Raw genomic sequence first — 23,588 nt, 5'->3', positions numbered from 1 at the left:
CCAGGAAAAGCCCTTTTGATAGCGATTTCCTAGGCCTGCAACTTCACATACATATAGCCTCAGACTCCCTCATTTCAGTCAATTGCCAAATATGGCCTACCAGCAATCCTAGTCTTGCTTTAGCTTTGTTCACTTGATTTAAGCAGTTGTGTGGTCATCACCAAAACTCTCGCTCCTCAAATCCAAAAGGACTATTCTTAGTATTCAGTCATGACTAAAACCATAAGCAGAGCCCTGCATAATCAGGCCAGAGGCCATCTTCTTCAGCATCCTGATCTCACAGTGACCAAGCACAAGTCTGCAAGCAGAACCTGCCTACAACTGCATTCTCCCTACTTGTGATTCCCAACAACTGGCCTTCAGAGACATATTGTCTCTGACAGTGACAAAGGAGAACACAACCATCATGGTTGGTAGCTTTTAACAGTCTAATTCTCCATGAATTTGACTCTGAGCCAATGACCGACTCCGCTGCTTCTTCAAAATGTGAAACACTCTTCGTGGAAATTAATACTACTACTGGTATACCTCCAGTGTTATCAGCATTGGTCTTAAAACGTGATCTGTTTGAGGCCTATTGAAGGATGAGTCCTTCTTTCAGCTTTTAAACAGAAGTCGCAGACAGCAAGCCAATGGTTATGCCAGGGACCTGATTAGCAGACAGGAGATATTTCCTTTCTGTCCCTCTGCCAGCAATTTCCATTTGTACCGCCGACTCTTATCTAATTGTTCCCTACCATTTACAGATACAATAAAACAGCTCAGTGAGAAGAGGAAGGTCAATAAAGAGTAATGCCATGAAAAAAGGACATGCACAAAAAAAGCTCATTATGGGCTGGAGCTGCTGCGTGTCCTGTCAGCCTCGTCATTAGCTATTTGGAACTCTTTCTGAGGTGAATATAGTCGGGCTGCGCTGAATCACGCATCTGATTTGAATTTCATTGCAGGTTTTTCTAAGCAGAAGAGTGAGATGGGGGCTCAGGCACAGAAGGAATGACTTTGTGACAGAGCAATGCCAGTTTTTTATGGGTAGTAGAGCTACATGTTTGAGAGTGCTCTCAGCAAAGTATCCTCTGGTGGGCCACCTCCAGCATGGCATCACCCAAGGGCCCCCTTCCCCAACTGTGTGCCCTTCAGATGTTTTGAACTACAATTCTCATCAGCCATGGCTGGGGGAGGCTGCTCTGGGACACTGTGGGAAATTGAAACAATGGTTAGTGCCAGTTGCTTGGGGCCCAAGTCAAGAAATAATATCAAGGGGAGGGAAGGGACAGGCTCTATTAGGACATTGGAGGGCCTAGTGACTGCCTGAGGATACTGGATATAGATACAGTGGAACCTAGATTTTCGAGCATCTCACAAGCTGAACAATTTGGAACTCAAATGCCGAAAACCCAGAAGTAATTGCTTTTGTTTTTGAATTTGCCTCGGAAGTCAAATGGCTTCTGAGATACATTTTTCATTTTCCCCCATTGACTTTGCAGCCAGCCCATTGATCTTCAGTTTTTGAATTTTTCGGAAGCCGAACGGTCTTCTGGAATGGATTACGTTTGAAAACTGAGGTTCCACTGTATAGATAAGAGAGAGGGGGTGGGATGACTTTGTGTGTGTGTGTGTTACAAAACAAACAAATAAACAGGGAAAAGTAAATATAGCGCCTCCACTTTCAGTTCGTAGAGTCGTTTCACAGTTTGTTTACATTCGGTATGAGACACTATTGTCATAGACACTGTGTGGTTGGGAAAGGAGAGGGAAGAGAGAGAGAAGGAGGGAAGGAGAAAGATAGGGAGGGAGAATGATATTTCGTTCCATTGTAGAGAGTTTGTGCAGGGTTTTTGTGTCAGCGTCACGTGGGTAGGTCCTTTGTTTATATATATATTTATTTTTATTGGCATTACAGGATTGGGGGGGGGGGCAGGTCCAGAGCTTGGTTGGTTGAGTTCAATTGGTTGCAGTGTGGTTGGTTGGTTTGTATGTGTGTGGGATGTGTGTGTTGTTGGGTCAGGCTAGCCATATTGATTTGTACGCTGTTGGAGGGGGGGATAGGTAATTGTCTTGTTCTGCTGCATATGAGATAAAGGGGAGCCACACTGGGGTGAAGGCGCCCTCCTTTGCTTGTCCCTGTGCTAGTTTAAGTTTGTTGATTAACTTTTCTAGTAGGGCTGTTTCCCATACATTTTGGTACCAGTGGTCTAAGGAAATTGATGCCAGCCCTGGTGGCGTGAGGGTAGGAAGATGAGCAAAGAATTGAATACTGTTTCCAATGGGACTTGCAATGGCTTTGTTTAGAAAAAGATATGCCCAAACCCCAGAAATGTAAGCACTACTGATAAGAGGGAGAGCATGATGGGCCTAGGCTAGAATCCAGGGATGCTTTAATGACTCTAAAAAGTAAAAGAAAAAAAAAGACTGCGCAATAATTTCTGTCTCAGGACTAATCGTAATACCCTGAAGGATGGCGGATTGCTGTAATTATCTTTCAAAATAATGAAGTGGCTTGATAAATGCAGTGGAAACCTTGACTTCTTCCCGTCTACTCTCTTTAGTCAATGGTAAGGGCACCCAAAGAATAGGACTTTGTGCACTGAGGGGCATCTAATCCTGCTACTGTTGAGCAAAGTGGGACAATAATTTTTGGCTAGAATGGAGGCTGTCCAAAAAAGAGGAAGGATTTTTAATAGTAAACAAACAGCAGATTAGAAAGGATATCTGCCAGTCTAGGCAAAGATCCCATATAACGGTTGCTTATTTGAATTGGAGAGGATGGTCCTGTCTTGGCATAATAACACTGCAAACGACGTGAAATTAAGAAGAAAAACACCTCGATTATAGACGCCCACATGAGCTGCCATAGTGCAAATAACGTTTTGGTCCTGGGCACGGATGCGTTAGCTAAAGCAATGCCACCTTGATGCTCATAATCAAAACTAGTGTGTGATGCTGCATTGATAGCAGTGTTCCTGGGCCAGTCTAACAGATCCTGGGAAGCCATGTATAGGTGGAACATAACAACTCTTCTTCATTGGCAGCATCAAGCAAAAACTTTACTGGACATTGACCTGCTCCCTTGGGACCAGCAGCAAGTAGAAGGGTCACTGACTCCTGCTACTCTGGTAAGGGGGCAAGTTTCAGATCCACTGAGACTCTGAAGCCTGATTTTATGTGCACCACCTTCAGGGCATAGGAATGGGATGCAGCATTCAAACTTCTACCTCAATAAAGGATGGGTGAATAGGACCTCCCAAAATTCTCTAAGCTATTTGAGGGTACTAAAATTGAGGCATTGGGTGGGGATATTGCCAGATATTCTTTGAGGCTGATAATGGGTAAAATTATCCAACAGGTTTTCCTCCAAAAATTCTCTTCTAAGGAATTTTGTCTCACCTAACGTGGAATGAAATGCTATTGTAAGTTCACATTGGTGAATGGAAGAAAGCAATAGGCTAAGAGGGGAGGATTGGAAGGAGGAGGAGTAAAGGTTACTGCCTCCTTCAAAAGTATTAAAATAAAAGTAAACAATATTAAAATTAGATCCACAGTAGCACCCAAAGTTTGTGGATAGCGAAACTGGGGAGTCATTTGACCAGAACAGTCTCCAAGGAAGATCTGGAATTTTCCACTTTTCTAGGAGTTTGATAAAGCCGCATCCCGCCCTTTTAGGTCCTTTCTAAGAAATTTCAACCTAGCCCAAATCTGAATTGATTAACGAAAAAGTCTTTGATAATGCAGAATGATCTGTCCAGCAGAGATGTGCGATGAGGGCTACTTGTGGGCTTTGGCAAAGGATGGGCAAGTCTGTCCATTCTGGTGAGTCTCAATTTATCACTTTTCCAATTTTAATTAAGCTTTTTCACATTTCTTCATAGAAATTCATCAGTATTTCAGAGCGAATTTCTCTTAAGAGATTTGTTTGAATGCAATATGCCTCAAATGCACTTTTTCTGTGTGTGCAAGCAAATTGGTCCAATATTATGCATTCTTGTATGTTGCTTTCATTAACACTTTTTAAATGCATACCCCACCCTCGTATATACATTTCTGAATGGATTACTTGGCTGGAGAACTGTACCACAAAATTCAGAGAAGGGCAGATTTTGAAGGATGGCTGTGTTTTGGCCTGAGTCAGGGGTGCCAACTTGAATAAAATATTGTGGGGGCCCAGGTAAGCCCCACCCTGCATAACTGATCACATGACGCAGTGCACACACACTATTTGAATGGGAATGCCCATCAACTTTTTTGGGGGGGGGCCCCAGTCCCTTCAAATATTTTATTTTGGAGACCGAAGCCCCCACGGCCCCTGGGAGTAGATTTCTATGGCCTGAGTAATGCTCTGGGAAGTGTGAACTGGGTATCTCTTTGAGATGTGAACTGAACTGAATTGCTCCCATATCCCTAGCTTTGGCTATATTGAAACAGGATGCCTTCTGCAATGTGTTGCTAATAATCCAGGGGCATTTGCATAAGTGACATTCAGAAAGTCTTTTGGTCTAGAATGCTGAAGTTGCTTACACAGACAAGGGAGCCATTAAGAAAAAGGAAAGGGCATCCTTCTCAGGGGAGGTCTGGCATGAGTGGAGATTTTACAAAATGAAACAGGTCTGTGAAAAGGAAGCAACATACTATAGTACCCCACCACGCCCAAAATAAATGCGGGGGGTTTGGGATGGGTGGCAGAACTCTAAGAAAAGATAATGACTAGTCAAAGAATAGGATTTAGCCATGCTTTGCCCTTCCGTCAAGCCATCAGAGTCACACCTGAGAAAAATTGGCTCGGTAAAGAGAAACCCAGTCAAGCAAGTCTGAACGGAGAGCAGGCAGGTAGCCGTGCAAGCCATTGCTTCATGTGTCTTGGTTTGTAGCGTCTGTGCCAAGGTGAACATCAACTCCAGTTCACATGAGAAAGAATAAACGGTGGGGGAGGCACCAAGGGATTTTGTGTTTGTGTTGCACATGTGCGAGAAGCTGTAGCTGTACACACTGCCCTCATGTCAGAGAGAGGAAGAAGGAGAACTCCTCCATCTGCACACAGACTCCAGACAACAACCAGGTGGTGAGCCGGCTTCCTGAGCCCAGAGCTTGTGCAATGGGCTTCCATTTGTGCTGCAGCAGATTCAGCAAGCAAGCTCAACGCCAGTGGCAATTGTGGGCTGTAGACAAGACTCTGAGTGCAGCCCTTCGCATGGTAACAGCAGCTCAGCTATAATGCTTTGGATTTCAAAGGGACATGTTTATGTTTGTGTGCACATGTGTACATGCTTTCTTTGGGAAGACAGCTTTCTGAATGAAGAGGAAGGAAAGAACAGCCTGCCACCAGGCTTTCAGGGAGGCCTGCAAATGCCCTGGGTTTCCCTTATAATCTACCCCTCCTGCATAGAACGGCATTTCCCACCAGACACTTTCAAGCCACAGGGCCCATTCCACCATTTAATTGCTCTTTGAGTAAGAGGGCATCAGCGGGTCTTCCTCACCCCATTTTGCCTTTGCCATGAGAAAGAGAAGAAAAGACAAAGCGCTTGATTTTGCCACATCATGACCTCTTCCAGCCTCGCAATAATATATGCTTATGGGAAGGAGCTTTCTGGGTAAAGGCTGTAATTTCTCAGCAATTTCAGCTATGCTTTACTTGTGCGCTACTCAGGTTTCCTCGGTCTCTTCCTTACACATCCCGTGTGTGGCAGACCTGACCCTGTGTGTAAGATGCCTCTAGGAGCAGCTCCATGTGTTAGGTTAGCTGTGGGGAAAACCAGCCTTGCGCTGGAGTTTCCTGCATGTGTCTGCACATGTAAGCACATCAGTGAACCCTCGCTGGATCCAAGTTGCACATATGTGTCAATGACGGCCATGCTTTATGCGTTTGCTACAGGGGACATCAATGCAAGAAAGAGACTGGCGTTGTCTACTACAGCAATTGAAAGGTGGAGAACTCCCCTGGTTTGGGCTATTCTTCTTTGCCAATACAGGGCCAACACTGAATGCGAATTGATTGTCCCGCTGAACCTGCTCACTAAATCTTTTTTTCATGTTAACTTTCTAAAGTGCAAGAAAAGGGGAAATTAATCCAAAAGCAGCAAGCTTGTGTCTGGAAGATCCGTACTGAAGGACACTGTATCTCTATCCTTCCTCTTCTCTTTCACCCGTCCTCACCCCAAACACTGACTAAACATTCAGCTGCCCCAAAGGGCTCCTCACTGCCAGTTTTAACTTCCCCTGTGGAGCTGGTCACATCCCCCAGTCCATGTAAATGTGCATGGCCTTTTCTTCTTCTCTGCAACGTAGCAGCGATGGAAGCCATACGGGGGGGTTGGGAGAAGAAATGCACAAATGGAGATCTCGCTCGTGTCTTGCTAGCCATGAAAGCTAAATGCAGCACCAAAGAGTTACAAAAATATAGTTGGGCTAGCAATCCCACTGGAAAATTACTAATGCTATGAAATGTCAAAAAATAATGGTCATCTTTTCTGTATAGATATATATCATTCTTTCCCATAGCCCACCCCAGGTTTACCAATTAAAATTAATTTTCTGTTACTTCTATTTACACACACACACCACACACACACACACCTTCTTTCCTGTAGTGCAGAATACCTTCCTTATGTGGGTTCATTTTAAAGCCTTAGCTTTTCACAGTAACAATTTGCTTTTGTTATTTAAAGAAACATGGCGAGCATCTTAAGATTAATGGGTTTTTGTTTTTTAAAAAAACCCACATTGCATCATGACTCCATGATCACACTGAGGTGAATCTCGCTGAAGGTATGAGTTGTGACTGAGTGTCTTTGTCCCCAAAACACAACTCCTACCTCTTGCAATTTAAGAACTGGAGGCGCAACCAGCTTCTCACTGAAATCTATGGACACATCTCCAAAAGGATGTTCAAGGATGTAAGTTACAATTTTAGATTTAATGCCATGAATTTGCACCACTCTCTGAAAGGATATAGGACTGTTATCTAGCTATCGATATATATCTATATAATATAGGTTCTTTTTTCTTGGATCATAAAACGATTGCTTTCTAATATGCAACTTTGGCACTCCTCAATCTCTCCCAGTGGACCCTGACTCTTCCTTTCTTTTCTTTTTTTAAAAAATCCCCTGGCCCAACTCATTCCATCTTCAAACCATACACGAACAACATGGGGCAGTATACAGTATATGACTTTTTTCTCTTTTGCTTGTCTTTTTTTGTTTTTTTGCTTTTTTTTTGCGTCCTTGCTTAGAAACTGGTATGGCCTTACAGAGCAAGAGTCTGGTTTAAGCGTAATTGCAATCCTCTTGGCACATGGAATCATGAATCATTCCATCGGCTTTAGAATCTAAGCTGTTAATAGGCTAAAAAAGGATTTATTTTTGCATTATAATTAAGCATGAATATATATTTAATATATTACACTGCTTGGACTGCCGCCGTAGCAATCCTAAACTTCCCAGTGCTGTAAAACAACTTGCCCCTCCCGTAATCTTACCCCACTCAAGTTTTCGAAAGCTTTCTTCCCACTGCCCACCCCCCGTAATATTCCTCAGTTCATATATTTTGTTTTAAAAGTCACCCACTTTGTTTTTGTTTTTTAAAATAGATATTGCCACATTCTTAAATTCATGCATCACTGCATTGCTATTGCACGTAGTGTGTATAGAGTAACCATCTGTCTTGCCTTTAACCACCATCCATCCTCATCTTCTTGGAATTCCACCTACGAACCTTGCACCCCAGCTCATGGCTTGTGGACATCTTCCCTTCGGACGATCTTGTAGATGATCCAGTAGAAAATGTTGAAGATGAGGAAAGCCATGGGGAAGCCGATCCGCGAGATCTTATCTATCTTCTTGGCCCGCTGGACGAAGAGCTTGCGCATCTCGGCGTCAGACTTTGAAGGGGGCGGCGCTGGGTTGGCCGTGTTGTTGTTGTTGGCTCCCTTGACCGAGATGCCGTCCTTGGCCTGAAGGCAGGCGGGCCCCATCCCATAGGCCGAAAAGTTGAACCTGCCTTCTCCGGTGTCGTCCTCCTGAAATATATTAAACATAGGGCTCTACTTACAAATAAGATATAGACAGTGCACCCTTGCTATAAGGCTCTCCTACCACAGCTCCAAAGTCCCTGGGGACAGGTCCCTCTTGTGAGGCCTTGCTCAAGTTGGGCAACCCCCTCTTGGAGAGACCAGCCTTATAGATGGGTGCAGTACAATGCACAGATGCAAAGCAGGGGATCCATTGGAAAGTGGGTTGACCTGCCTTTCCTTCGGGAACCGTTCCTTGTCCTCAACAAGATATCCCCTGTTTTGCTTCTGCCCCTCCTCCCCATCCATACCTTCTTTATTCTTGGCTTGCCCAGAAGGAGTGGGCTCCATGTAACTCATATAGCAAAAGTGGTTCCATGTGGATTTCTACCGAGTTACATGGACTTTGAGCAGAAAAGGCTCATCCTTTAAAAGATACTTGCGTATAGCATCAGTTTTGATGGCCGATGCTCCTCTCTGTCCCTTTGGGGCTTTCCCTTTCCACTCTGTTTCCTCCCCCAGTCTCTTGCAGAGATCCTCAAGGTCATAGAGGCACAGCTGCAGGCTCAAACTGGGCTAACAGTCATCGCAAGGGATTCTGGGACTGGGTTCTGCCGGCTTGTGGGAATGTGAGTGGAGCTCACAGCATCCTCACTGAACTTAAGAACCCAATAAAGAATATTTTATGCTTCTATGAGCTGGAGAAAGGCTACGTTCAGACTGACCTGCCTATTTTCGAAAGAGTTAGTTTTTTAAAAATAATAATAATAATAAAAATAAAGATAGTGAGACATCACCTACAGGATGTATGAATATATGTTATACTGTAAACTGCCCTATGCTCCTCAGATGAATTTAATACCATATTGGCCTGAATATAATCCTCACTCCCCCCCCCAAACTCCGACCGTTAAAAGTTAAAGTGCGGCTTAAATTTGTAACCTTACAAAAATTGGCCTTTATCATATTGCTGCTGAAACAGATATCTGGTAAAATGGAATGGGTGTGAGTGCCTGCGGAATTTTAAGGGAGTGGCTTATATTTGGGCCAATACGGTAAATTATATAAATAAGAATTCTTGTCAGGGCCAGGAAAAGAAGCCAAATAACTGATGGCCTTTAATTCAGAATATAAGGCAGCTGTGATGATGCTCTGAACACAAAGGTCATTTAGCAATTCTACGAGCTCCTGGCCTAGATATTAGCATATAGAAGCCTCTGTTTTTCAAGCTTTCTTAAATATCAGTACACACAGAGTAGGACATCCAGTTTAAGACTCTGCATTCATTATCATGGGTGAAGCAGGACCTTTCCAAGTTATATGCTGGGAAGCAGTTGGAGGAAAAGGTATGGTGAAATTTGCCATCAGTTAACCTATGGACTTTAATTTAGACCAAGTTCCCTATGCATGGCTTTTCCTTTTCCTTTCTTTGCAGAGTATCTTTTAAGAGCGGCCTTGCATGGTATGGATGAATTGTACCGCCACAAGTTCACAGCAAGGAAGTATGAATGGAGTTGAGAGCGCTTTGGCAAATCTGAGCAAATAATACTGAATGAAGTTTTGCTTCGTCTGGAGTTCGCTGCCAGGCATATGACTTACCTATGGAACCGTTTAGTCTCAGGAACAGGTTGGATCTGTCAGCGCATCATCCCTGTTTCCCTTTCCTCCCCCCTCCCTCCCTGGGGATAGCACTGGCTCTCTACAGTCAACACCAAAAGCGTGGGGTCTCTTCCTTAGCTACCTGCTCTCTGTTCACCATGTCTCCTTTTATACCTTGAGCTGGCACCATGCAAGAGGCTGGTTTTGATGTTTCCAGTGCACTCTCTCAGCTATGAAATGTTCTAAAGGTGGTATTCAAAGAGTTATCCTGTTGAGTTTTTTTTTTTTTACTTTTTCCAGACTCCCTTCACTCCCATGCGCAGAAATAACACAAAGTGCTTTGGAAAGTGTGGGTTTCAAAAGCAAAGGGAACTGCTGTTCAAGTTGATAAAAAAAAAAAAGTCCAACACCGTATGGATGTGCAGCACTAGGCGAGGGAAGAAAATCTCTGAAATGTCCCTGTCTTTTCACCTTTGCTATCTGGAGGTTTTGCTCCCTCCTGGGCTCATTTCCTGTTTTCATTTTTAAAAAACCACTAACAGCTTCATATCATTGACAATTTTATTACTGGCTTGCCTTAGAATCACAGACTTGGAAGGTACCACAAAGGTCATTTAGTTCAACCCTCTTTTTGCCCAACGTTGGGCTTGAACCCATGACCCTGAGATTAAGAGTCTCATGCTCTACCAACAGCTATCCCAGCTCATTGTATCTTTGTATTTGGCTTGCAGGTTTGTGGCACTTTTTATTGTTTTAGTAGGTTTGTCAAGATTTCCTTTCATTCCCAAATGAATCATTCTTGTGCTTTGTAGCCTCCTTGATCCTGTCGTTTAACCATGCTGGCATTCAACATCCAGATGGTCCAAAGAATGTATCCTGATGAAAAAATATTCCCAGGGTCTAAGAAAGCCTCCCTTTCTTCCCCTCTCATCCTTCTTCCTGGGGAAAGAGAGAAAAGGGGAGGTGATCTTATGCTGGTTTAATGGATAAAAGGAGAGAGATAGGAAAGATCACAGCATCTGCCTGCCAAGAACAGCTGCTCTCAGTGCTAGGCAGTGTTCTGCACTGTGTGTAGGTGCTGCCTGCTTTCAAGTACTTTAATAGATCTGTATGCTACTCCCCCCTGGGGAATTTCCATGCATGCATAATATTTGTCCTCAATTAGAACCAAGATAAAAGGAAGTCAGGAGTTCATAGAACTATTATTTCTACAGTTTTGGCACTAAACTATAAAAAGAGATCCCAATTTATTTAATAGGCAGATTTAGATTATGGTGACACAGGCAAATGTGGGTTATCAAGTTATTAAATGGAATTTGCTATTTTAATTTACGTGATAGATGAAGCGTTGAAAATTACCACCCAGTTAAAAGAGAAGGGGCGAGTTAAGAATTGGGACGGGAGGCAGTCTTTTAACCTCAAGATGACTTGGGGGCTTTTCAAAGGTGGTTTTTTAAAAAATGTACTGTCTGCCTATCTTTCTATTTTAAAAATAATAATAATAAAAAGAATAAAATCTTGCTCTGGCCAGCAGGTGGCAGCAATACGAAGCAAGAAACTTATCTGTATCCCAAGAGTCACATTCTGCATTTTAGCCATACCACAAAGATAGACTTCTGAAACTCACGGGGGTAGCTCAGCTCAGCTCTAAGGACTTAGAAAAATCTATGTGGAAACGGTGGGTATATTTACATTTGGGAAGGTAAAATTGAAGCCCATTGTAATATTAAACTCCCACGCACCTAGTCATCCCACCAGCCAGTTTTGATATTTTTCAAAGAAAAAGCAGCCAGGAGATCTGGTACAACTGCTTCCTCTCTCGCCCCCCTGCCTGCCCGCCATGTCCAGTGTTCTGGCACAAGATTCAGGAGACTAAGTGTACAGAGTGATATTAAATCCACACCTTATTCAGAAAGAAGAAAGAGAGAAAGAAAAAGGAAGAGAGAGAGGGAGGGAGGGAGGAAGAAAAGAAAAGAAAAGAAAAGAAAAGAAAAGAAAAGAAAAGAAAAGAAAAGAAAAGAAAAGAGGCAAGCCTCAAGATGGTAATGAAAGGTAACAGAACTTTAATGAAATGATAAATCAAATTAATTGTCCCTGTGCATTTTGATTGAAATATTCATTGAGGAAGAAGAATGGTTGAATTATATTTGAGAGATCTTGCCTTACAAAAATAACATTGTTCAACTTTCCGTTTCATTACAAGTTCCCTTTATTTCCCAGTATCTTTTTCAGGCTAGCCTCTTTTTTTCCCTTTCTCTTTTGTAGTTCCAGCCAACCCTTCTCCCTCTGCAGAAAGGCGACAGGCCGCCAGAAAAAAGAAGAAGCAAAGTACCTTCACAGAATTTTTGTGGCCAAATGGTAGATTGCCACTCTTTTCCAGCTGCTCGGTGGGATATTTATTCCCTCTTCTCCATTTGCTTTCGGCTGTTATGAAGTCACCCCCACAAACCCACCATGAGTGAGGCAGGCAAACAGCAAATGGCTGGAGTGGTAGCAGGAACACGTCAAGAAGCTGCCTTATGCTGAGAGTCACACCCTTGGTCCAGTGTTGGCATTCATCTGCCTTGAGACAATAGAGTGTGCCTCCAGGGGCAAATAAAAACAACTAGAGAATCACAGTGCCTGCTGTAGCTGCAGAGACTGGTAACTCATAACTGCTGCCTCCTGTGTTGCTTTTGCTGTGTTAGCAGCACCAAAGTGACCTCTCCAGGGTGCAAACATGGGCAGTGTGTATGGAGGTCCTGGGCTGCCCAGACAACAAGACTCCTCTCTCGACTTCGCTGATGTGGACCAAAGGAAAGCAGAGCAATATATCTGGCACCATCTTGGCTGCAGGAGTTATCAGAAGGAGGCGTATAAGATGCCATCCAACAATCTTAGGGACTATACTCCAGATTTGTGTAGGGTTTACTCCATAGTCTTCTCTTCTTCCAAAGATGTCCCGAAAGACAACGGGTATGAGAAGCCTTTCTCATGAATGAGTATAGACACAAGGCAGCGGAGATTTAGGACCAGAGTTTTCCTTATTCTAGATGGGCTACCTTCCCAGGTTGATGAGTCCATCTACCCCGTCCTCCACTTCCCTCTACAGCGGGTGCAGAAGCTGGCTGCTTCTTGATTCTTGAACTCACACTTGGTTTCCACCACTCAATCCGCCAGACCCTCTAGCTAGCTCAGTAGTATCTGCACAGCCTACCAGCAGTTCTCTGGAATTTCTACTTACAGCCCTACTTACAGATGCTGGGGATTGAATCGTCTCTGTGTAAAGCAGTCACTCTGCTAATGAGTTATAACCCTTTCCAACAAGCTGTCTCCTGCAAAATACTTTGCAAGTTATCGGAGCCCAAGGGCTAATGACAATATAAAGAGGAAGCTCTGCGCACAGCTCTAGCTTCTATGAAGCCAAAAGAAGAGGTCTAAATCCAGTCCTTTTTATTTCACCTCCCCTGCAACCCACTCTGGTAAAGCCTGAACAAGACTACAAAGCACCTGTTTCAAGCTGGTTGGAACCCTGAACAAGAAGAGTTTGGATTTGATATCCCGCTTTATCACTACCCTAAGGAGTCTCAAAGTGGCTAACATTTTCCTTTCCCTTCCTCCCCCACAACAAACACTCTGTGAGGTGAGTGAGGCAGAGAGACTTCAGAGAAGTGTGACTAGCCCAAGGTCACCCAGCAGCTGCATGTGGAGGAGCAGAGATGCAAACCCGGTTCACCAGATTACGAGTCTATTGCTCTTAACCACTACACCACACTGGCGTAGAACTAGAGCATGCTAAGGGCTGGGGGATATACTGCAACGTTCTGCTGTAGTCTCCACTTGCTGTTTTTGTCTCATATATGTCTTGCCCCATCAAGACATTTCTTTGGAGTAGGTTCAGAGTTGGGGAGGCACAAGGAGGCCTACCAAGTTCACCTTACTCAGCTTGAGGCCAGTCACTGACAAAGCGCATCCATACAGCTTAGCATAATTACAGATGGCCAGTCAACCTCTGCTTAAAAACCCTCCTTCCTTGGAGGTTTTGAAGCAGAGGTTGGCTGGTCACCTGTCCTGGATGCTTCAGTTGAGATCCCTGCACTGCAAGGGGTTGGACTGGATGACCCTTGGGGTTCCCTCCAACTCTATGATTGGGCAAACCCAACAGGGAGCTTGACTGGTGAGAGAGTTTGTTCTACTTACCTTTATATGGGAAACTGGCTACTTCAGCAGTGCAGTTCTGAGACCATTCGTGGTCTCCCAACCCAGCTAAAGAAAGCAGCATGGACCCATGAATGATATCGCAGCATGTGAAGCAATGCGGACAGCATGACCCGGAGAGCTTCAGTTACAGGCACAGGCTCTTTGAATCGGTAGAGTTAACTTTTTGCAAAACTGGGAGAGCAAGCTGAATGTCAGAGAAGCAGTTACTGCATTGGCCTTCTGTTTTGGTAGTTTCCCATCCATTCTCAAATGCTTCTCCCAAGCCACCTTAATATAACACATCATGGGCCGAGTTTTACCCTTTACACAGTGGGCAGCTTTATAATTCCAATAATGGTGACCATTGGTGAGTAGCACAGCATTTGAAGGGAAGGTGTTTGCCTGCAAACCAGGCCACCCAGATATCTTTGGGCTACAGCTTCTGCCATCTTTGGCCATGCTGGCTGGAACTGATGGGAGATGGAGTGAAATAGATGACTATATCTGCCCACCGTGCACCAGAGAGCATTGATTGGCTGTAGCTCCTGGCCCCTTCCAAAGGATATGCAAATCTCCCTTTCAAATATGGCTGCCGGGCTCGTCTTATTGGCTCATCGCCGACGTGCTCCAATCTTGCCTGCCCAAATGAAATGGTCTCCAGTGCCCATTCTCGATCAGGCCAGCCTTGCACCAGGACCCGTCCATTTCAGCTGTGCTCTTCTACACGGCTGCATCGGCTCGCGTATCGCTTACCTTATGGTGCCGCCTTCTCCTTCTAAACCTGAGCAGTTCCTTGTGCTGCCGGGACACAAAGTTGACAGCGGCGTACTCCAGCAGAGCCGAGAAGACAAACAGCAAGCACACAGCCATCCATATATCAATGGCCTTCACGTAGGACACCTGGGGGAGAAGAGAGGATGAGGTTGGCAACTGGAGCCAGGCGCTCTCCAGCCAGGTAGACCGGCAAGCCTAGCAAAGTCTGCTCCAAGTTAGCGAGCTGGGTTGGTTCGGTTGCATCGCTCTCTGCTTGAGGGAGGGCCAAAGCTAGCATAAATGCCCAGCCACTTTCAACATTCCCAATATTTGTTGATTCATTTCCCCTAGTACCCATTCTCTAGTACAACTAAAAGCCAATCTACACATTCTGCTAACCACATAGCTTTGCCTTTAATTGTAGGAAGAGATGGGTTTTTTTCCAAAGCACTAATATTCAGGTTTTTTTTGTGGGGGAGGTGAATCTGGATTGAGACTCTAGTCGAAGGAATGGGTTGGGGGCTTTAATCTTTCAAGACCTTCCATAATGCAGACCTCTGTTGCTCCTGTTCAGCACATCTGCAATTTGCATTGGACCCCCCCCCCCGCACATTCACTTTTCTGGAAACTCCTCCCCCTATGCAAATTGCAGGCATGCCCTCCTACAATCTGGATCAGGTCCATAGGGAGGAGCAATGGGTTAAAGCCCTTTACCTGCTTATTCGGATCCTAATTTGTAACAACTCAACCATGCATACAGACTGGCAACTTGTGTAACCAGTCACTTAATGGCACAGATATTGAAATAGCCAAATATTCTTCCCATGTCTCCTCCTCATTCCACTACCCTGCCTTTCCTCTGCTATCTCCCTTGGTGGGCCTGTTTTCTGTATTGTCAATCCCACAGGGTAGAGATCCATCTTCTTCATGCAGTGCTAGGTGGGTGGCCCTATAATGTATTTATTTATTTACCAGAATGGATATAGTGCTTGCTTCATAGAAGACCTCTAAGCAGTTTACGAAGGAATATAAAACATGTTAAACATCATACAGTGGTACCTCGGTTTATGAACTTAATCCGTTCCGGAAGTCTGTTCTTAAACCAAAGCCGTTCTTAAACCGAGGCGTGCTTTCCCTAATGAGGCCTCCTGCCGCCGCTGCCCTTCAACTGTTTGGATTTCGTTCTTAGACTGAGGTAAAGTTCTCAACCCGGGACACTACTTTCGGTTTTGTAGAGTTTGTAAACCGAATCATTCATAAACAGGAGTGTTCTTAAACCAAGGTACCACTGTATTCGGTTGGTACATAATATAAAGCCTGGTAATACACACACACACACACACACACACACACACACACACACACTCAGACTATTATTATGTCAATGGAAATGGACTTCCCACTCCTGTATTTTGTCTTACAATAACTTGCCCCATGCATTTCAAAGAGATTTTCATCTCATACCCCATTTCACCCATAATACCTGTCTTAGTTTACTTAAGACAGCTGTATCCTACTGTCCTACACACCATTCTCCAGGCACTTGAGAAATCATCCCGTATTTACAGTCCATTTATCTCACTGTCTTATAGAACAAGATTCCGCCCTTTTCTTTGGATCAGGTGTGGGGAACCTTTGGCCCGCCAGTCGTTGCTGAACCACAACTCCCATTAGCTCTGGCCATTGGCCCTTCTTTCTGAGGCTGATGGGAGTTGTAGTTCAGCAACACCTGTGGAGGCTAATGGTTCCCCACACTCACTTTAGGCACTATCCCTTTTAATACCGGTGAGGCAAATATCTCAGGGTCTAAACACAATCTTTCTACCCAAACAGAATGGATAGCTTTTGACCTTTGCTTGCAGTCTCCTAGCACACACAGGTCCACGCACAATAGGCAAAGTCCCCTCTTGTCCTTCGACAGAGAGCGAATGAGTTTGAAACATTACTACAGGATTTAGACAGCACTGAGATAGAAAGGAACATAGGAAGCTGCCTTGTACAGTTATACCTCATGTTACATTTTTTCAGGTTGCGTCCTGTGGTGACCCGGAAGTACCGGAAAAGGGTTACTTCTGGGTTTTGCCACTCGCGCATGCGCAGAAGTGCTAAATCATGCTTCGTGCATGTGCACAAGCACCAAATCGCACTGCGCACCTGTGCACATACGGTGCTTCAGGTTGTGGGCTTTTCATGTTGCAAACAGGCCTCCAGAATGGATCCCATTCGCAACCAGAGGTACCACTGTATTAGTTGGACAACTGGTCCATTTAGCTCAGGTTGTTTCAGAGTAGCGACATTCCCAGAACTATGCCAGAGATGCTGGGGTCTGAACCGCAGGCCTGTTGCATACAGAGTAGATGCTTTGCCACTGAAGCATCACAATTTTCCTGCAATACGGAACCTACTGTATATTTATCAAGTTTCCCCCATGAATAATTCCATTCTTCCCCAGAAATTTCCATTTGTAATTTTGTTGCCTATTTTCTCTGCATATGCTGGGTTTTGCTTTTTTTAAAATATGCAACAACAGAGCAAGTGCTTCCTTTGACTTTTTAACTTGCCTTGTATGGGGCCCAACCATTTGCCCCTCTAAGATCAGTACTGGTAGTGTCTCTCCAGAGTTTCAGACAGTGGACATTCCCAGGAGATGCCAGATATCAAACCTGGGATCTTTTGCATGCAATACTGATGCTCTACTGCTACTGCTGAGCTACCAGTGTTACGTCCTTCAATTGTTCTTCTCTCATCAGTCCTGGCTGAAAGAGAGCGACTGATTTGTACATGCTATATTGTACACAACGGTGGTCTTACATTGCTCATATGCTGTTGAACCTATTGAAAGGATTCAATCTTTTATCCAATCTTTAAACCATGGGGTATTCATGAATTGTAATAGCCTATCTTCCCTTCTTTATTGAACTAGGGGTCAAAAGGAAGTGAAGCTATAGGGGATCGTGCTGGTGTTTCCTAAATTTGTCTTGGGATATGATGGATGGCACTAAATAGATAATAAACAATGAGCCAGACAGTCATTTATGTCTGGCTGGAAGCAGGAATTTAATAGGAGGCTAGAATCTCAAGCCTATAATGATGGTGAGATTTCTCATGAGAGAACCATAACTTTCCTTTGAGAAGATGGTGTGGTTGATGCATCTTCCTTTTTTAAAAAAACTTCTTTATTGAAATCCATGGATATCATACACATTCTTAAATAGTGCTAATAATAATAATAATAATAATAATAATCATCATCATCTTAAATAATTTTACTGTTAAATATTAATTTAAACTTATACTTATATGTGCTCTTTCCTTATATTTTCTAAGCAAAAATAAACCAAAGTAGAATCAAGTAAACTAAACCATATTAAAATAGACTTCCCATCATTTTCCGATGTACATAACATTTACAATATTGAATGTACTTATACTTACTACCTTACTCTTAATATATTTTCTAATACTTTCTTATATCGGACCATTTATCCTTATTTATTAATATTTGATTTACACAAGGGTCATTCAAATGCTGCCATAGACATTATATCGTTATTATATTTTTGTAAGGATTTCTTAAACATATCCCATTTTTGAGTAAATTATTGTTTTGTATTTCCCCTTAACCTATTTGTCAATTGAGCCATTTCTGCATAGTCTAGTAACTTATTCTGCCATTCCTTTACTGTGGGTACTTTCTCCCCTTCCTAGTTGATGCACAGACTCCTCATTCACCCCTCATCTATGAGAATTATGCTTTGATTTTTTTAAAATATATTTTGTGTCTATGTAAATGATTGTCTTTATTTCTTTAGGAAACTCAGATGACTGTGTTGGTTTTTTCTTTCATTCTCCAGATGGTCTCCCTAGCAAGGGAATGGACAAATCCAGTCAGCTTCAGTGATCTTATATATATTCCCTTAAAGCAATCAGGATTAAAAGTCCCATGCTGAATGTTACTGTTAGAATTCCTGCTCCATGATTGCAGTCATGGGATTTTTGTCTATCACATGATGGTGTATGTTTTGACTCCACAGAGTGGGAAGTGACGGAGCCAGGATGTTTAGATTACTGTGTTCTGTGAAGTGGGACTATTATCCTTTGTTCTTTCTCTCTGCTGTCTGATGCTAAAGAGAGAGGGAGCCATGTTGCAGTGCTCCGTGTGTGTTTATATGTAAATAAAGTAGATTAGCCAAAATGCTGAGTTGCTGAGGTCTGTTACACAAGCTGCACAAACTCTGCGGACCCCTAAGTGTGCCGGTGTCTGTCGGCATCGGTTGCTATGATGTTCGGGCTGAAGAAAGCTTTTGAAGCTCCCAAACGACCGACCAGGAGGGAGAGAACATGCCAGTCAGGCCAGGGTCCTAATCAAGAGTTGTACGAGCTCCTGACAGTTACTTCTCTGATCACTCTTCACTTTACCCTGTAACTCAGTTACTGTAAGGGAATCATTTAATGTCAAGGTGCTTCATCTCAGCTCATTTGATCACTACACATATTTGGGTGAAGCAAAATCCCAGCGGACTTTTTTTTTCTTGAAAGAAAAAGAAAAGACACTTCAGAAGGGGATGATTTGGATCAGAGAAGCCAAAGAGGAAGGAGTACTTAATCCTGCTCTGATAATTTCTCTGCTCTAAATTGCCCCCCCTTCCACCAGCTGCTTTCCTCCCCACAGAATTTCACATCTAGGAAGGTAAAGATGCATTTGGAACACTTGTGGGTGTATTGTGCAATGAGAGAAAGCAGCGTGCAGACTGGCAGGGGGGAGAGTTAGGTTAAGCCCACCAGCCTCAATTTCTCCACCCAAAATGATTCTCTCCCCAGATCAGCTTTTCTTTCAAACACGTTTTATTACATGCATTTGAAAGCAAGGTTTAGTTCAGCCCTAAGAAATGATCCTTTCAATAGGATCCCTTAAATGTGAACTGTAGCTATTACCTGGCTGGCTACTGTCAACAAGAGTTAAATTAGTTCTGCTTTAATGGTTTCTTTTTATTATTATGATTACCATTAATTAATTAATCCATACTAATAATTTTTGACAGTTAATTCACAAGTTGCAATTCATAAGGACAGCTTAAGAGGGGAGAAAACAAGACCATGAAATGGTGATAACCAATATATAATTTGTTAATCACTAAACTTCAAGTCATTAATATTATATATTTTCTTCTAGGACTAGAGTAAGTCTTCTGGTATAATCTAATTAAAGTGGGTATTCTATAAATGTATATATTTTAAATATACAGCTTTCAAAAAAATAATAATTTTATTTTCTTGTTCCTTACCTACTCTGAATCTAATTAAATGCATAAATACCACTGCTTAAGTATTCCATGGTCTTTTTAGCTGATTCTCTATCTGAGGATCTTCTCGGTTTTTCCCATTTATTTGTAGTCACAATTCATGCTGCAATTATCATATTATTAACCTGTTCTTGGTCGTTTCCAGGGACCAATCTTCATTATATTATCAAAAGCTTACTGGAGAGACAGGTAATACACAAAATACCCTTAAAAAAATAACCTTCGCGACATCATTCGAAAACTGATGGATTTTGCCATTGTTTCACTGCATATGGAAATAATCTGCTCCTGGAGAGATACAATGCCAGTGCAGACCCACTATTTCACTACTGATTTGGTTTAATTTAACTGGTGTTAAACGCTTTATCTTCTGGTGAAGTTATTATCCATTTGGAAGCTTACTAAAGAAAGTGAAAGGGATCCACCGATTATATATGCTAGGGGTTTGGGGTGGGGAATATGGGAAACAGCTGAGGGATATGCCAAGCTGGTGTTCTGAAAGGCGTTAGCTGCAAAAATCTACTTAGGAACATAAAGGTAAAGGGACCCCTGACCATTAGGTCCAGTCGCAGACGACTCTGGGGTTGCAGCGCTCATCTTGCTTTATTGGCCAAGGGAGCCGGTGTACAGCTTCCAGGTCATGTGGCCAGCATGACTAAGCTGCTTCTGGTGAACCAGAGTAGCGCACGGAAATGCCGTTTACCTTCCCGCCGGAGCGGTACCTATTTATCTACTTGCACTTTGATGTGCTTTCAAACGGCTAGGTTGGCAGGAGCAGGGACCGAGCAACGGGAGCTCACCCCGTCGGGGGATTCGAACCACCGACCTTCTGATCGGCAAGCCCTAGGCTCTGTGGTTTACACATTTACCAGATTGGAATAGTTGCCCATTCAGCCAAGTATGTCCTACTTTGACTGGCAGCAGCAGAAGCCTTTCACACCACCTGCAACCCAATCCTTTATAACTAGAGATGCTCTAACTGAGCTCTGCCTGCTCCCATAGGGATTTCTGAATTACCTGCTTCAAAGAGGACATTTTACCTTGGGCAAAGATGCTCGGGAACCGGAGCTCTGCGTGGTCATAGTGAGCACAGTAGTGATGCCCAGACCAACTCGGGCAGGCGCAGCATCCATGTTGATCCAGAAGGAGATCCAGGAGAGAATTACAATCAGCAGACTGGGGATGTACATCTGGATCAGGTAGTAGCCCATCTGCCGCTCCAGGTGGAAACGAGCTTCTATGCAGGTGAACTTGCCTAGGAACGAACCAGGAAAAGGTTAGCCTAATGGGGACCAGCAGGGGCATGTGAGAGTCTTGATAGGAAGCATTTTTAGGCAAGAGGTCACCTGCTCAAATAGCCATTTCCTACCCAGGCCAGGGATTCAGCTATACAGCTGCAAATATAATGTTTTAAGTGCACTATACAAATGTGACACTAGATGGTGCTGATGAGCTAATGGCAAATTCCACATATATTCTACAACTTTTTTAAAAAAAAAAGCATTTTCACAGCGGGTTTTTTATATATACGGTGTGCATATCTATCTATCTATCTCTATCTATCTATCATCTATATATCTATCTATCTATCTATCTATCTATCTATCTATCTATCTATCATCTATCTATCATCTATCATCTATCATCTATCATCTATCAGCTATCTATCTATCTATCTATATCTATCTATCTATCATCTATCATCTATCATCTATCATCTATCATCTATCTATAATCTATCTCTGTGTAGATTCAGCCCTGGGCACAATTTCAGGGCTGCTTCATAGGTGACACTTTCCCTAAGAGGGAAAGATGTGCAGATTGCAACATCCTAGTTAGTGCATATGTTGGGAAATTGTGTTGGGCAGTCAGTTCCCAGAGCAAAGTAGTCATAAGCTCTCACTTGCTTCCTGGTTTCTTTGCCCTTTGAAACAACAAATCAACAAGTATTTAGCAGTTTCCTATCAGGAATACTAAACTGCAACCCATCTGTGGGGATAGATGTGTGTTCTTCAGCCTGCATATGTCTGAATTGAAGGAATTATTGAAACTGCATGCTCCATCTCTCAAATTAGAGGCATCCCACGTATACAGAAAGCGCTTGTTTACAAAACCTTTCAGAGATTTACTTGCAGATTCTATGAACTGTCAAGTGACCCTACTTTTAAAACAGTACAGAAAACTTAAGGGGTTGCATCTAATGATAGTTCTGCTTAGTGTAAACTCACAGAAATTGAGGAACATGACTCACTAGGTACAACTTGCTCGGAAGATTATAGTAAGAATAATGCGAATGTTTGCTGTATTTTTTGGTATATGACTTGGGTGCTGTATTCTTTCAGAAAAGGTGAGATCTGTTGTTTTGAATAAAATAAATAAATCCTTTCCTGAGCTCCAGCTGCAAAGGCATGCATTTGGGAAAACAACCAGTTGTGGATCATATTTGCATGTAAAGGTCCTGCAACTGTCTGAACGCATTGAAATCAATTGACAAGTCCATACATTTTGATGGGTCTACTCTGAGTATTATTTAGTTGGATATCACCTAAGACATTCTAGAATTAGTAAAAAAAAATTAATGTCACAGGCAATATATTTTCTTCCTGAAAAATTAAGGGGGCTTTTGCTGACATTTTTCTTGTCACAACTGAGATCCTCTAATTTTTGCAGTGTTTCTACCATTTCTACTTTAACTGCAAAGCAAGTTGATTTTTAAAAAAATTGCCGTAAACCACAGAACCGTTCTCAAAATTTTAAATAAAATTTTGAGCATTTACAAATGTATCCAGTGTTTTCATTTGTTGTTTTGCTACACAAACACACTAACTAAAGTTGCAATCCTTACCTGGTAGTGAGCCCCCCTGATTTTAATAGGACTTACTTCTGAGGAGACAGGGTTAGGCTTGCAGCCTAAGTCTCCTTTTTATCTGAACTTACTGCATGCTCTGTTCCCAATTATATGGGGATTGAGCTCCAGAACTGTGATTATCTATATGTAACAAGAACCAGAGAGTTTCTGAAGCAATTTTTCCTAGATTCCCAGTACCATTCTGTATAATAAAGGGATTGGTATGACGCCACTCCACTGTCTATTACCTCACCCTTGCCTAACATCGTAGGTTGCGATGTGAGTGTGGAAACTAACAATGTGATGGCTAGGGGTGTTGGAGAATTCTAGTGAAATAGAAACAAGGTTGGAAATCATCAACGTTCACTTACTTATCATTCAGACTGGAAATCAATCCAGCAAATGCTTTCAAGTTGCAAACAACATGTAATTGACTAGGGTTCCCCACCCCTGCCATTTGCATTGCATTTTCTTTGCACTGAAACAAATGGCGTGGAACAACAGAATGACAATGTGACTTAAGCAATTGACTTAATAAATTATGTCAGTTGTATCATTTTGCCACAGCAGACAGTGTGCCAAAAAACAGGGCTTTTAGCAGAAGATGAACTGCAGTGGAACAGAACCAGAGCAGCATGCAATGAACATGTGATACAACAGAAAATGATGCCTAGTGATGGGATGTTGTCACATTACTAGGAAGGAGGGAGGGTGTTCCACGTCTCTTGTAATATCTAGTTCTGTCTTTAGAGTGTTCTAAACACAAGAAGCTGCTGCAAATAACATTTTGGTCTGATGTAGAAACTTTGCTAACACACTATCGATTAGATGGCTCATTGAACAAGTGGAGTGGTTGGCGTTTATCACTAAAGAGAAGTGCTGAACAAAATGTGTGGAGCCAGAA

General features: G+C 42.9%; 1 protein-coding gene across 2 annotated transcripts in view; it reads right to left on the bottom strand.

The window, feature by feature from the left end:
• Nucleotides 1–1,878: 1,878 nt before the first annotated feature.
• Nucleotides 1,879–23,588, bottom strand: part of GLRA1 (glycine receptor alpha 1) — a 90,318-nt gene continuing 68,608 nt past the window's right edge. The window contains exons 7-9 of one of the 2 annotated variants that reach the window (XM_083603887.1): nucleotides 20,877–21,091; nucleotides 14,534–14,680; nucleotides 1,879–8,035 (exon numbers count right to left, since the gene is read on the bottom strand). In XM_083603887.1, the coding sequence (XP_083460013.1) occupies nucleotides 7,721–8,035; nucleotides 14,534–14,680; nucleotides 20,877–21,091 (677 nt within the window). In that variant the 3' untranslated portion in view covers nucleotides 1,879–7,720. The remainder of the gene's footprint in view (nucleotides 8,036–14,533; nucleotides 14,681–20,876; nucleotides 21,092–23,588) is intronic. The other variant, XM_083603888.1, reaches the window with a different exon arrangement.

The sequence above is a fragment of the Podarcis filfolensis genome (assembly GCF_964270895.1).
Source record: "Podarcis filfolensis genome assembly, chromosome: 2".
Lineage (NCBI taxonomy): Eukaryota > Metazoa > Chordata > Lepidosauria > Squamata > Lacertidae > Podarcis > Podarcis filfolensis.
Note: the sequence above shows the minus strand (reverse complement) of the source record. Positions and strands in the feature narration are given on the sequence as shown.